This window comes from Acanthaster planci, linkage group LG02, assembly GCF_054643075.1.
Source record: "Acanthaster planci isolate LZ-2023a linkage group LG02, COTS_SCS, whole genome shotgun sequence".
NCBI lineage: Eukaryota > Metazoa > Echinodermata > Asteroidea > Valvatida > Acanthasteridae > Acanthaster > Acanthaster planci.
The window spans coordinates 5,166,211-5,179,857 of NC_141778.1; the positions used below are offsets into that span (position 1 = coordinate 5,166,211).

At 40.0% G+C, this 13,647-nt stretch overlaps 1 protein-coding gene and 1 long non-coding RNA gene across 2 annotated transcripts; both read right to left on the reverse strand.

Moving 5' to 3' along the window:
• Positions 1–87: 87 nt before the first annotated feature.
• LOC147799808 (uncharacterized) lies at positions 88–1,594 on the reverse strand. The gene is made up of 2 exons (XR_015424322.1): positions 1,327–1,594; positions 88–805 (listed from the first exon to the last, which is right to left on the reverse strand). It is a non-coding gene; the product is annotated as an uncharacterized LOC147799808 (long non-coding RNA).
• A 29-nt stretch (positions 1,595–1,623) lies between these two features.
• On the reverse strand, positions 1,624–5,793 carry LOC110989499 (uncharacterized). Its single transcript, XM_022253930.2, has one exon. It carries the CDS (start codon positions 5,005–5,007, stop codon positions 2,944–2,946), a length of 2,064 nt encoding a protein of 687 aa, XP_022109622.1. The 5' UTR covers positions 5,008–5,793; the 3' UTR covers positions 1,624–2,943.
• Between the last annotated feature and the right edge of the window lie 7,854 nt (positions 5,794–13,647).

Sequence of the window (13,647 nt, forward strand, 5' to 3'; positions counted from 1 at the left end):
AAAATCTGTTTTTAGCAGAAACACCTTTGTTGGAGATGCTCTACCACATTCAAGTTTTATTTTCAAACATTTCGTCTCCCCAGGGTGTTTTTCGGAATGTGACACATATGTAACATTGGGTCATACATATACCTTATTATTTGCAACTGAGTGGATATGGATCACAATACATACCGCAATCAGGTACATGTACAAGTAAATATTTAGGAATCTTTATCCATTTTGTTAATTAATGGTACATAGTCAACTTCTTGGTCAAATCTGGGAGGGGGGTCGTGTGCACCCCCCTCCCCGCCTATACATGTATTTTTTTTCTGTGGTCAAAATTTGGGTGTAATTGGGAATTTGAAAACAACCTAATGAATGACAATTTCCCCTTAGGATAAACCAATGAACACTTTATTGACAGCATTTTCAATGTTCTCTAAACTTTTGTTTGTTGAAGTGACCCCCGACCCCAAAGTATCAATACCCGAACATGTAAATTTTTATCATAAACCATCTTGGCTTTACACTGCTGGATCACTGATATGAATACCAGTAACAGGCACTACACATGGTAAGACTTGAAGCAGTTACGTTCCTCAACTAAGCAGAGTCTCACGTTGCATTTTTCACACAAGGTGTTAGTATTGTTCACTGCGCAAAGTTTACATCTGCCCCGCTTCTGCACTTTCACTGGCCAGTCATCATCGCTTCATCTGAATCGCTGTCATCTATTGACCCATCATCGCTCTCATCACAATCCAAAACTTGCAATACATCTTTTGCATGAAACCGGCCCCTTTGATGGGAAGCCATCCTCCTGTAAAAAAAAAATAAATTCACTTTTGTCACCAGTAATACCACTTGATGACATAAAGAAACATGGAAATTGCAAGAACAGAACTGCAGGAGTTGAATTGGCTAATGACATGCACACACATGCACATGTAAATGAATGCCTCAGGCCTAGGCCTACATGTACGTACATGTAATTTGCCCCACATCTCTCAGACTTTTTCAAGTTCAAAGACGAGTCCCCTCCAAAAAGTAGGGATTCCAAATTTACAAATTAGGTACTGGCCAACTAGCAAGATGTTCAAATTACATGTACATGCACTCGTATACACTACGTACATGGGCACGTACATGTACATACATTACACATAACTATCATGTACACGTGTACAGTGCACGCAATATCCCAATGTGACATGGGTGTAACATGGCCATAAAATCCACTTTTACTCTGCAGAAATAGCAAGTATTGCACAAATATTTGTATCAAAGTGAACTTTAGTATCTATAGATAATTCCTACATCAAATATCTGCAAGACACTTACCAACAACGATTTGAAAAACGCCACAGAATTCTGGGAGTTTGGCAAGACGAACTATCCTTGGTGGTAACACATGAGAGGGAACTCTCAAAAGGTCATGACATGGCAGCTGAACCTCAAACAACCTATAGAGGGCACTATTTATGTTACATCGATGTAACTTTGGGCTTTGGTGGGCACTGGGAAGGATTTTTTAGTTTGGAAGTAATTTTAATTAATGTTTAAAAAAATGTTACATATGTGTCACATGGGGCTCCTCAGGGTTAACTTTGCGCAAACAGTTAACTGACGACAGAGTGTATTGTACAGCAATTTTTATTACAGCGTATAACACACTAATTCATTTTTGTCTGTAGAGAAATAGACCCCCATTGGCGGGTAGAACGATCAGGATTAGAGGCAGCTTAATCAAACTGGTCATTTCACTGTCTAAAATTTCAATATTTCGAAATATAATAATAATAATAATAATAATAAGTTAGTATTTATATAGCGCCCGTCCATGATAAAATCGTGCTCCAGGGCGCTTTCCAAAAAGTTAAGACACTGGTTAAAACTACAATACAATTACACTAAAAACAATAAAAATAGTAAAACAAATTATTGTAAACAATAAAAATAAAAATTAGCAATTAAAAAGTTTTAAAATGATCCAAAGATCTGTAAAATATGCCTACCTCAAAAAGGGAATTTGGACAATTAGATTAAAAAAAACGCTTGCTTAAAAAGATGAGTCTTTAATCCGGATTTAAATATACAGAGGAGTGGAACTCTTAGGCCATTTTCTAATAATCAACTTCGTCTCCGTCTAAGGCTTCCTTCCCAAAATCAATCGATCGTGGGCCTGAAGCGTTTAAATTCAATTGGATTACTGTAATTTCTGGCTCTCGTGCATCTTATTTGATGTTTTGTGGCCCTATTTAACTTATTACTGCGCTATACAGCTTCAAAGTTAGCTAGTTAAAAAAAAATGAAGTCTGAGGCGGAGCCAAAATGGAGTATTTGAAAACGGCCTTAGATTTTCACAGACACGCCCAGTACTCTACAGCTAAATTTCCTGGAAAATCTGAGTTGGTAAAATACAGATTTTTGTGACTGGGACCTGTCGGAGTTCATGTGAAATCCTGTTACTGGGATCAACTGATACATTGTGTTCCTGAAATGACATCCACCAAAATGTTGAATGGCACATTGCAATAGTATAAATGATAATGACTATTTGTACATTTTAAGGTTTTCCACTGTGTGTTGTATTTTCTATTGTTTCGCATCGATCGTGTTATTTTTCTAATTTCCATTATTTCGTATTTCTTATACTTTGGTACTCTTTTTAAACTTTTTTTTTACATTTTTATTCTCTTTCTAACAAGTATCGTGGCTGAACACACCTTTTTGTTCTTCTTTGACATCCACTGTAATTTTCAAAATGTTTAAATGTGCAAAGATTTTTTTAAAAGAAGATAAATGTATATTAATAATAATTCCAGTAACTACACAATACAATACAAAACTAATAAGCTTAACAATACCAATTGAAAAGTAAACAAGGAATACCCGGAACGATATAAACAATGAAGAATATCAGAAGCATGAGATATCAACCAAATGGTATAGGATTAACTATACTGCACAATAGAAGGGTGACGGGGGGCGTGAACAACCTATGGGAGTCTCATCCCAATCCACAGGCGTCTGGGGTCTCCTTTCCCGGAGAATCTCCTCCAAAGGAAGGATTTGAACCTTCCCGTCCCTGCCCATTTTCAATCCATACTCGGGTGTGTCCGGAGCTAAATTAGGTATCACAGAAGGGTTGTACTGGCACGATCCTTGCCACCAGGACGCCGCCGGCAAGGTCAACTGATCGCGTGGCTTCCTCGGCAATCCCTGTGGTTGTTGATAGGGTTGTGTCACGGTGTCAGCTCCGTCGATGCTGAGGTATGCACACGTGCAGGACATCGAAACATTTGATGGAAACATGCCATCAGCCGATCGCATTTGGCATCCACTGAGGTGATCAGCGGATCCGCTTCTGTCATTGAAGTGGTTTTGACGGGCGGTGTGGGTTAGATGGGAAGGAACTCTCGGAACCTGAAATCTGAAATGACCTTCAGCTGAGGGTGAACTTGGGGCTGTTATGCAAATGTCAGGACTATTGCTTTTGATCACTCTTGTGAAGTAACCTCTTGTATAGAGGGATGATAGTCGGTGCCTGAATTGTCGATGCCTTGATGGGGTCTCTCTGGGACCTGAAGCGATCGGAGGCCGCGAGGGTTGTGCTCTTGCTGGTTCTTCGGGCAGCCTTGCAGGTGGTCTCGAGGACATTATCCTCCCCGATCCTGCCAGTTGCACTGCCTGTTCTTGTGGTAGCCTTGTGGATGGCGAGGGAGTTCTCACATTCATTTGTTCTACGGGTTCCATTTGACCGGGAGTACTTCGAGAAATGCGTTTATATGTCCGGTACACTGCACTCGACATCACTAGCACCAGAACCAAGCACAACAGTCCCAGTGAGATGCCCATGAGTAGCGTGGAGTAACTAAACTTGGGTTCCTCATCCGGACGAACTATGCCATCGTTTAGTAAAATCTCTACAAATGTAGTGGTTGGTGGTTGGGACGTTGAAGGCATATATCCAGGACATATATCCTGACTGCTGGCCTCCGACAGAGGTGTGGCATTGAGATAAGCCGGCGTGCTGCATCGGGCAATCTCACCACCGACAATTGCCCGATCCTTGTACCACAAGTATAGTGGTTGGATGGAGCAGTCACAGTGTAGTGGATTATTGGACACATTGATCACGAATTCGAATTGTGACTGAAGCTGCCCATTCAAGTAGTCATTTATCCCTGTGATTCGATTGGAAGAAAGATCCAAGACTGACAAGCGAAGGTCGTGAATGGCAGACAAGGACACGATTTTATTATAGGATAAATTCAACTCAGTTAGGCCGGTCAGATCTTTAAAAGCGTTTATCTCCAAGTCCCAAATAAAGTTGTGGCTCATGTTAAGTTTTCTGAGTTTGATCAAACCACTGAAAGTGTCATCTAATAGTCGCTCGATACGATTCCTGCTTAAATCAAGTTTCTCGAGATTCCTCAAGGCTTCGAATGCACTGGATTGGATACTTTCAATCGTATTATTACCGAGTAGTAAAATTTCGACACTTATGAGGCTTTCAAAAAAACCCCGCTGAATCACCACCATTCGGTTGCTGCTCAGACTCAAATGCTTCAAGCCAGAAAGTCCTTCGAATGTGTTGTTGGATAGATTTGCAATGTTGTTTTCATCAAGTTCTAAAGTTTCTAGCTTACTAATGTTTGCGAAGGCGTAAGAATCTAGCAGACTGAGCCCGTTCCTCTTGAGGGAAAGCTTACGATTCAAGCCACTGAAACTGGCAAAAGCACCCTTCTCCAGAGATTCGATCCTGTTGCCAACCAAGTTCAAGGAGAACACTTTTTGACAGCCTGTTGCTGATGGAATCTGCGAAATATCGTAGTTTACACAATTTAAGAATTTCTCCTGGTTTTTACATTTGTTTGTACACCTTTGCTCACCCGATGACCCCTGCCTCACGGTTTCTGCGATTGGCAGGCTGCTTATGAAGAATACTGAAGTCCATACAAGATGAATTCCCAACATGGTGGACAACAAGTACGCCATCCTGCACGAGAAATGTAACATGTATCAGGCATTCGGTGCACACACCAGTAAACAACCTGTGTAACCCTACTTCCTCGAGCTGTCGGAGTTGTCAGTTAGTTTTTGCAATCATTAACATTCGGTGTTTTATTTTCAACACAGTTTCACTTTCAGAATATAGTTTTAATCTGGCGGTTGAGTCGAACGTGTCATTTTACGATTGCAATATCCGTTGAGCTACGGTACTGTCCCCTTAGGCTCTGTATTGTGATTTTGTTTGTAATCGGTCTCTCTTTGTACATGTAGCTTTCAAACAAGCCTTGATAAGGGAAATTCTCAAAATAAATAAATGATAAAGACTGCTATTTGCATTTTTTTCATGCTGTTATTTCAACCAGTTATCACTTAGCAACACACTAAAAATCAGTGCAAAAGTACCAAAATTTTCCAATTTATACATGTATTTTCCCACTTACTAACCAACCACCCGTGCACTCACCCAGCTACGCACCCTATTTTCAGATAAAAGCACGACTATTTTAAGGGCTTATTCTGGGAAAAGGGTTAAACCGTGTTTGGTAGTCGTTTTGTGGAGTTTTGCTCGAATGTTTAGTGTTCTTTTCGACTTCGAATGTAAGGATTTTTTCATTCAACCCCTTTTTGAAAGTGAAATTTTTTTTTTTTATTCCAATATAAACAGGGAAGTTAACTACACCCTGTGCTTTCAAGCATGGGAAAAATGAAATAGTGTACTTTAAGCAAGTAACTAAACTGAAACTGAAGAACATATCTTGACAAAGCTTACCTGAAAAGATTATGCATGGTGTTGATGGGGACACAGATTTGTCACGCTATGCGTTTAATAAAGAAAAAAATTGAATGGTCTACGTTGTTTCAAGACCGAATCAGGAGAAAGGGCGATGGCCTGAGCCGAAGGCATACAGTTACCAGAGGTTTGGGAAACAGAATTACCTTTCACATTGGTATGGTCAGTGGCGTAAATTTTATGCCAGAAATTTGGAGGGGGGGGGGTCTCGGGGACGGAGAATTGTGGGGGGGGTGGGACTTGCCCTACCATGGAAATTTGAAAAGCGGGGAGAGTTTACAGATCTATACGTATTAGATTCTTATATCAGAACTGCATCGATATGGCTTTTTTATTGATCACCTTAATTTGCCTTCTTTTTTTCTCAACACGAAACAAATATGGGTGGGTGAGTTTGTTTCTGCATTCAATTGGGGACCCTGAACAATAGAGGACAATAAGCTCCCCGATTGACAGAGGGTCCCCGATTGACAACTGTGTACAAAACATATGGGTGTATTTGCTTGCAACTGGGGACCCCCTATTGTTCCTCTTTTGTTTGTACTTAAACTTTTTACAAGACCACACTTACATGTGTGTGTGTGTGGGGGGAGTGGGTAATTCAACAGCTCATCCCCGAGCAAACTAAGGGGAATTTATACACCCCATGGGTATGGTGGTTGGTCCCGCTTGGCAGCTGGGTTGGAGAGCCAGCGGTGTGGCTTCTAAGTGTAAGGAGGATGATTGTAATCTTCTTTATGTATAGTAACTTCAGTTCCCTCCCCGTGGAAAATGATTTTCTTTTTTAAGGCTACACCCTCCCCCTGGTAAGGTAACATCATTCTTACAGTAATTAGACCCTTGAACAAAGAGTCCCTTTGATTTAGCACCATGTGCTCAGCATTCCTTCTAGACCCCCTCAGTTTGCAGACTGGCAGTGAAGAGCACACACCACATTTTTATGAATATGAGTTCTCTGCCCCTCGCTTAGTCTGCCGTTTTATTCGGTAATTTCCCTTATATTACTTCGTTTTCCTTAATGAAACTGTTGGAAAGAAGATTTTTTATTGTGTGCTGTAGATTACCCTCGGTTCTTTTAAGGATATTTGTATTACATTGTGAAGTTTCTGTTGTATTAATACAATGAATACGGCCAGGTACATGTGCATGTACTTGAGTTTCCATCCTCTTGGTCAACCTTTTCGGGCTTATTTTAAAAAATAAGTTTATTTCATGTTTTATGAAATACCTGAAACTTGTAAGAGATGGGTATTACAGCATGGTCATGGTTGTGCTCAATTCATGAATTCTACACACTTACTCCTGTTCCTGGTTTTTATGCATTCTTACTAGATTACGTTTACCATTTTATTGTTCTGTCTTTATTAGTGACATTCGTTACTGTTGGGATGGAAAAACTAGATGAATTTAGTTTTGACAAGTTTTAAATTTCACTCATAATGATTCGCGTAGTTTTCTGCCACAGTTCTAACTAAATTGTATTACTTTGCTCTGCATACCTTTGTTGAAAGGATTCAAGCTTTCAAACATTTTTTTACTCTTCAGAGCTGTTTTCTTTTTGTTTTCCTTATTAAGGTTAAGCCTAAGTATTTAACAGTGATTTTCTTTCTTGCTTTGTCTATTACATATACATGTACATTTACTTTCATGCTTTAACGGATACATGTAGTAGAGTCCCATTCATAAGATCAGTGGTCTGGTATGTAAGGAGTGGCGCTTTACAATGGAGTTAGTGTTACAGCAGTTTAGACTTGTTCCTTAGTCCTTTGGTTAGTATTAACTCCGGTCATTTTTTATACATAATGATTGTGTCGCTGATTGATTTACGTAGGGAGGACTAAAGTCTCTTCTAGTCTCTAGCCGGGGTGAGCACTTGGTTTGTCCGTGGGTTGTAGCTCTATGGTTTGTCTGTGGCCAGCTGACCTTGAAGGCAGGGATAGTCTTATCAGCTCATTAGGTGTTCACACTACATGCACCTCTGGCTGTGGTTTTTTGTTTACTGGTTAAGTGTGAAAGGGAGAGCCAGATGGTTTGTGTGAACTAGGGACTGGTCAACTTATTTTGTAGACTTACAACATTTACCTTGTTTAACTTTTAAAGTTACTTTTTGCGTATAATCTTCAATCATTTTCATGTATTCATTCGTTTTTCTTCGTTTTTTAATGTTTCAGGTTGTCAAAGCTGTTGTGTTTATTGTTTTGCAACCCTCTTATATGCTGTGTTGGCTTTCGGGTTTTTTTAGTTTTATTTTTGGTTAGGTTTTCATTTTTTGTTGAAATTCATTCATTTTTTTAGCTTGTATTTGCTTGACTTTAAATTTTATTTAATCCACGCTCCTATTTCTTTTGACCAGCAAAGTTTCATTGGCCTCTAATTTTTTCGTAGTTTGACGTAGTTTCATTGAGTGCTTTTTTTTAAGATTAAAGTTAATCTAGTCCCATTCTGTCCAGACGTCACACTGGTTCTTCAATTTTTTTGTTGATCCATTACTGGACCGAGCCCAGTCTAATGTGGCTTTTGCGAACCCGGGTTTCCCGGGTTCGCATTCAAGACCACCCCTCCTAGTTTATGGCCTTTCTAGTGGTAAACGACCCACGATATAATGGCTTCAATCAGTACACGGCCATGTGTGTCCACTTTTAGGTCTGATTTACGGCGGTGTGGTTTGTCTGCAGTGGGCACTGTGTGTGTGGTTGCAGCGCCGCCTGGCTGCAGCCAGGAAAGTGAGGTAGTGAACTTATGTGTGAGTGATCAACGTAAGTACATGTACAGTAACTAAATGTACACTGTACATCTAGCTTCACCTTGACGTCCTGCACATACGTACATATGTACATGTACATGTACAAGCACATGTACTGTACATGTACCTGTACATGTGGGTACTTGTCATTGTGTGACCACTTGCATGAAATTCCGCAATAATTCATGGCCAATATACAGTGCAATTTGGATGGTCAAGATGTTATATTTCTTGTGTATTCGAAAACAGCATTACTTCTTATAAGTTCAATTGTTTTCCTTTCCTCGGCTGTTTCAAACATAAAGAGAAAATGGGCTCAATTTGACCACTTTTCCAATCATAACGGCATTGTCTGAGAGGATCAAAACTGGAACAAGAATACGCTATATATAGATTATTTACAGTGTTTGATTCCCAATAGTTTTCATAAGAGACGAACTGATTCAACATTAGTTTGAGGGCGGGTATACCTATGATGAAACCTGCTGTATACTCCAAATTAGACATGACTTTATTTGCAGGTTGGCTCACAGAAGTCTTTTAAACAGTAACGTTACTTGTTAGCCCCATAAATAATGCTGATGTGCTGGACAACCTGTTTTCATTGCTCTATCCACCATGGCATACACACCCACAAAAACCAACACAGAAAACAGGTTGGGACACAACAAAAAGCAAATTGCGACGGACGACGGGCGACAGCAGATATGGAATTCCATAGTTTCTCCTCCCTAGTCATTTGTACGGTGGGGGTAATTTACATTACAGTGAAGCTCAACTGAATACATAATACACCATTCAAAAGAATTTAAGGAACAAGAGAACAGAATGACACGCATGATTGCACCAACATTGTTGAGTATATTGTTTTAGAACCGATTGACAACACCTGAATGATTTTCACTTAAGTTTAATGCTTCTTGTTCCGAAATGGTAGCCCAGCCATACAGACAATGACAAAAAACATTCTGTTCTCTTGTTCCTCTAATTCTTTTGAGTAGTGTATTCAAAACTATGAAGAATTTACTGCAAACGCAAAAGTTGAGAAAATGCTTTGCTGACAACAGCTAGATATGCATGGAAGTTTGGTCGGCCCGGCTGGCCGGGCTACTAAAGATTCAAAGCTGAGAAACCATCATGCAGGCTTGTGTTGTTCGTAACATAAATGCCAACATCATATCTTGTGCAAAATGTTACCGATGCCAGTGATCGGCCCATGTTCTCAACAAAATGAAAAGTGAACAGCGTCTCATAATGCACCGCCTCACAAAAGATACCCATGCCGGTGTCAAGGTTGATCCGCTCTATGCATTTGCTTGGTGAGGAATTTACACAAATATTTTACTGTAAAGTGACACAAAGACCCGATCTCATTTACTTCTGCCCTCAGTCCTTAAACAGACGCACTACATTTATACAGACTGAAATTTAAGTCTAATGGCCGATGTGAAACATCAAATAACTTCAGTAATCTTTCGTGGACGGACTCATGAACCTTTAAGTTTCACCACTCCTGCGCGCTTTCAAGGTATGCAAAAATGTCCAAAAATATTATTCCACAAAAACTGCATTTATCTGTTCACTCCATTAACCCGGACTCGGGATTACAAGTGTGGACATAGTAATTTTTGTATGCCCACGTTGTGTCCCACCGTGAAACAATAACATAGTCATTTAGTCTTTTTTTTTTTAATTCATTACATTTTCACCCACAACCTCCTTATTTTTTTTTAGAGTACCATGGCACGGCATGGTCACTTAAGTTAAGTTAGGCCAAAAATATAGGCTTCCTATTTGCAGTTTACCGGTGGAGGGGGGCTATTTCAAGTTCCCCCGGATCTTGTTCCAGCTGTACTGGAGAAAGAAAAAAGAGAAATAGGGATCAGAGAACATAGGGATTGGTAAACATACGGACGCGGAAAAATTTAGACTGTGGGTAACATGGGGACCTTGCGAGTCGAAGCCTCCCTTAAACTGTGTCTGTGTTGATTGTATCAACTGTACTGACACACTAAGATCAAATTGTACATGAGCCACTTAGATGAAATTTAAAGCTTGTGCATAACCCGCCCCCGTTTGATGGAGGCGAGTGGCTACCTCGCCCCCGATAGATGGAGGCATGTTCATTCACAGTTGGGTTGTACAAGAAATGTAAAACAATAAGTGTGCATTAAGTATGCCCCCATTTGATAGAGGGCGGTGGCTGCCTCGCCCCCGATAGATGGAGGCGAGTTCATTCACAATTGGGTTGTACAAGAAATGTAAACGCATGCGTTGAGTATGCCCCCGTTTGATGGAGGCGAGTGGCTGCCTCGCCCCCGATAGATGGAGGCGAATTCATTCACAATTGGGTTGTACAAGAAATGTAAAAGCGTGCGTTGACTATGCCCCCGTTTGATACAGGCGAGTGGCTTCCTCGCCCTCGATGGATGGAGGCGAGTTCATTCACAGTTGGGTTGTACAAGAAATGTAAAACAATAAGTGTGCATTAAGTATGCCCCCATTTGATAGAGGGCGGTGGCTGCCTCACCCCCGATAGATGGAGGCGAGTTCATTCACAGTTGGGTTGTACAAGAAATGTAAAAGCGTGCGTTGAGTATGCCAGCGTTTGATGGAGGCGAGTGGCTGCCTCGCCCCCGATAGATGGAGGCGAGTTCATTCACAGTTGGGTTGAACAAGAAATGTAAAAGCGTGCGTTGACTATGCCCCCGTTTGATGGAGGCGAATGCCTACCTCGCCCCTGATAGATGGAGGCGAATTCATTCACAATTGGGTTGTACAAGAAATATAAAGCGTGCGTTGACTATGCCCCCGTTTGATAGAGGGCGGTGGCTGCCTCGCCCCTGATAGATGGAGGCGAGTTCATTCACAGTTGGGTTGTACAAGAAATGTAATGCCCCGTTTCATCGTTACTGTTGTGATGTCCATTATTCTTAAAATGAACTGATTCTAGTTCAAATTGGATGCTATTTCCAAATTGGGTGTGTTGGTAAACAAATTTGAATTACGAATGAGGTGTTATCATTCAAATTATAATAACTAGATACTCAAATAAAATACTTGGTATTGTCTGAATGCATTCAAACATGTACACAACTTTACTATTATGGAGCCGGGAAAAGTCTGCAGGATTTAGTATATGTAATCTTGATTATAACAAAAAATAGGCCTATGTGCCAAAATTACTCCAAACTATGTGAAAGAGTCAGAGCTGGAAAAATATTTTCACAAAACATGTGGGAGGCCTGGAATTCGACATGACTTTTTAGGATTAAATAAATAGCCAAAGTCTTCAGATGAATGACACAAAAGTAATAAATACCGTAAATAATAATGATGATCATCACACAAAATGCTAAGCTACAATGAACTCAAAGTTAAGGTGATACACACTTTCTGTCATTTTTTAGAATTTGTGTTTACTTAATTAACTGGGAAAACTATTTACATGTATCTCTAAAAACGAACGGGTTTGATTTCCCATGAATATGAGGTTTTATGTCAACCACAATGGAGCATAAGAACGCCCAAACTAAAGAACTAACTTTACTCAATTTTTTTGGGAATTAAAGCATGCTGCATGTTCTGTATAGCCAGGAATGAAAACGCTGACACCGTGGGATTTAATGAGGATTACCTTATTTGCTTTGCAACTTTCGCACTGTTGGTGTCACTAGTAAATGTGTACAATAGAACATGATCGCATGCCTTTATTGCTTTGTCAATGTCAAAACACTAACAGTTCATCTCCTGAACTTAACTAGAATAGGCCTACAGGGATAATAATGACACACGTATGAAACAGAAAGTAATATGCTGAAACACGAAAATAAAAGTATTTCTCCCATAATATCATTCACTGGTGCACCCTAATTATGAATGGATGAGGCAAGCAGACCACTGTGCCAGTGCCACTGATATAGAGATCATGCAGTGGCCAGTGCACATAAACCTATGCAACTTGGCCCTGTCCGCTTCGGGGTCAGCTGATTGATACTCTCACTCCTGCGGTTTCTTTTCTTTTGGGATCACCTGTTACCCACAATTTCAGCGACAAGTGATATATACCCGTTTAGCGCTAGACCCCCATGAAAACGAAGAAAGCCACATTAGACTGGGCTCGGTCCAGTAATGACAAGTTTGATTGAATTTGTGGTTAGACACTTTCTTTTTTATACCGTTGTTTGGATTCTGTTGAGCATTGCCCCTAAGCAACAAATTTTGGAATTTCATTTTTTGTTTTGTTTCCTCGTTTCTATAAAATTTGCGGTTGTTTGCCTCCACCAAATTTTCCTTGTGACTCCTCCCTACCCGATCAAATTTGAAGTTTTTATTTTAGCGAGTTCCCCAAATTCTGGTGTTTTTTTGTTTGTTTGTTTATTCAGATTTAGTTTAGGGTGCCATTTTTCCGTGCTACATATGCATCCCGACAGTAAGTGTTCGCACGGACAATTTCAATTTTACACAACCACTACAGTGCAACGACTGTTCTTCCGTCCAATGTAAAGAGCCACAATGTATGATCACATTCATGTGTGCATGATGTATTACGAAACCATTACTCTGGTATACCGCCCTCTACAAACTATAGAAATCAGTACGAAAGTGAACGCACAATGCGAATATAATTTCTTCGTTAAAAGGCAATAATTTCTCACGAACAAGTTTTCCATTTTTTATTACCCCTCCATAAAATATTTGTAGATTTTTCGCATAAATCCTCAGTGATTCAGCCATGGAGAGCTTTATTTAATTACAGCTTAAGTACATGATTGATTATTAAAATCGTCCAATATCGATTTGTTTGGGGCTTCAAAAGCACCTAAGATAACTGTATAAGTTACGCCATAAATTTTTATGCGCGTCGAAGGCATACACAGAGCGTAAGTCTTGTGAAATGATTGTTACTGCGTAACTTATGCAATAAATACCATGTTGGTGAAGTTACGCATGTCCCATTGCTTACAAATCGGCTGCAGGACTTCTACCATGTGTTTTTGTCACAAAAATTGAATGCATGTGAGAGCTTATTAATTAGTTCACATAGGCTAGCTCCTTGTTTTCCACACACAATCATTCTGATGTACAACGTGACATATCGTGATATTTGCAC

Coding starts and splice junctions, on each gene's coding strand:
- LOC110989499 (XM_022253930.2), bottom strand. CDS start 5,007: ATGTTACATTTCTCGTGCAGGATGGCGTACTTGTTGTCCACCATGTTG.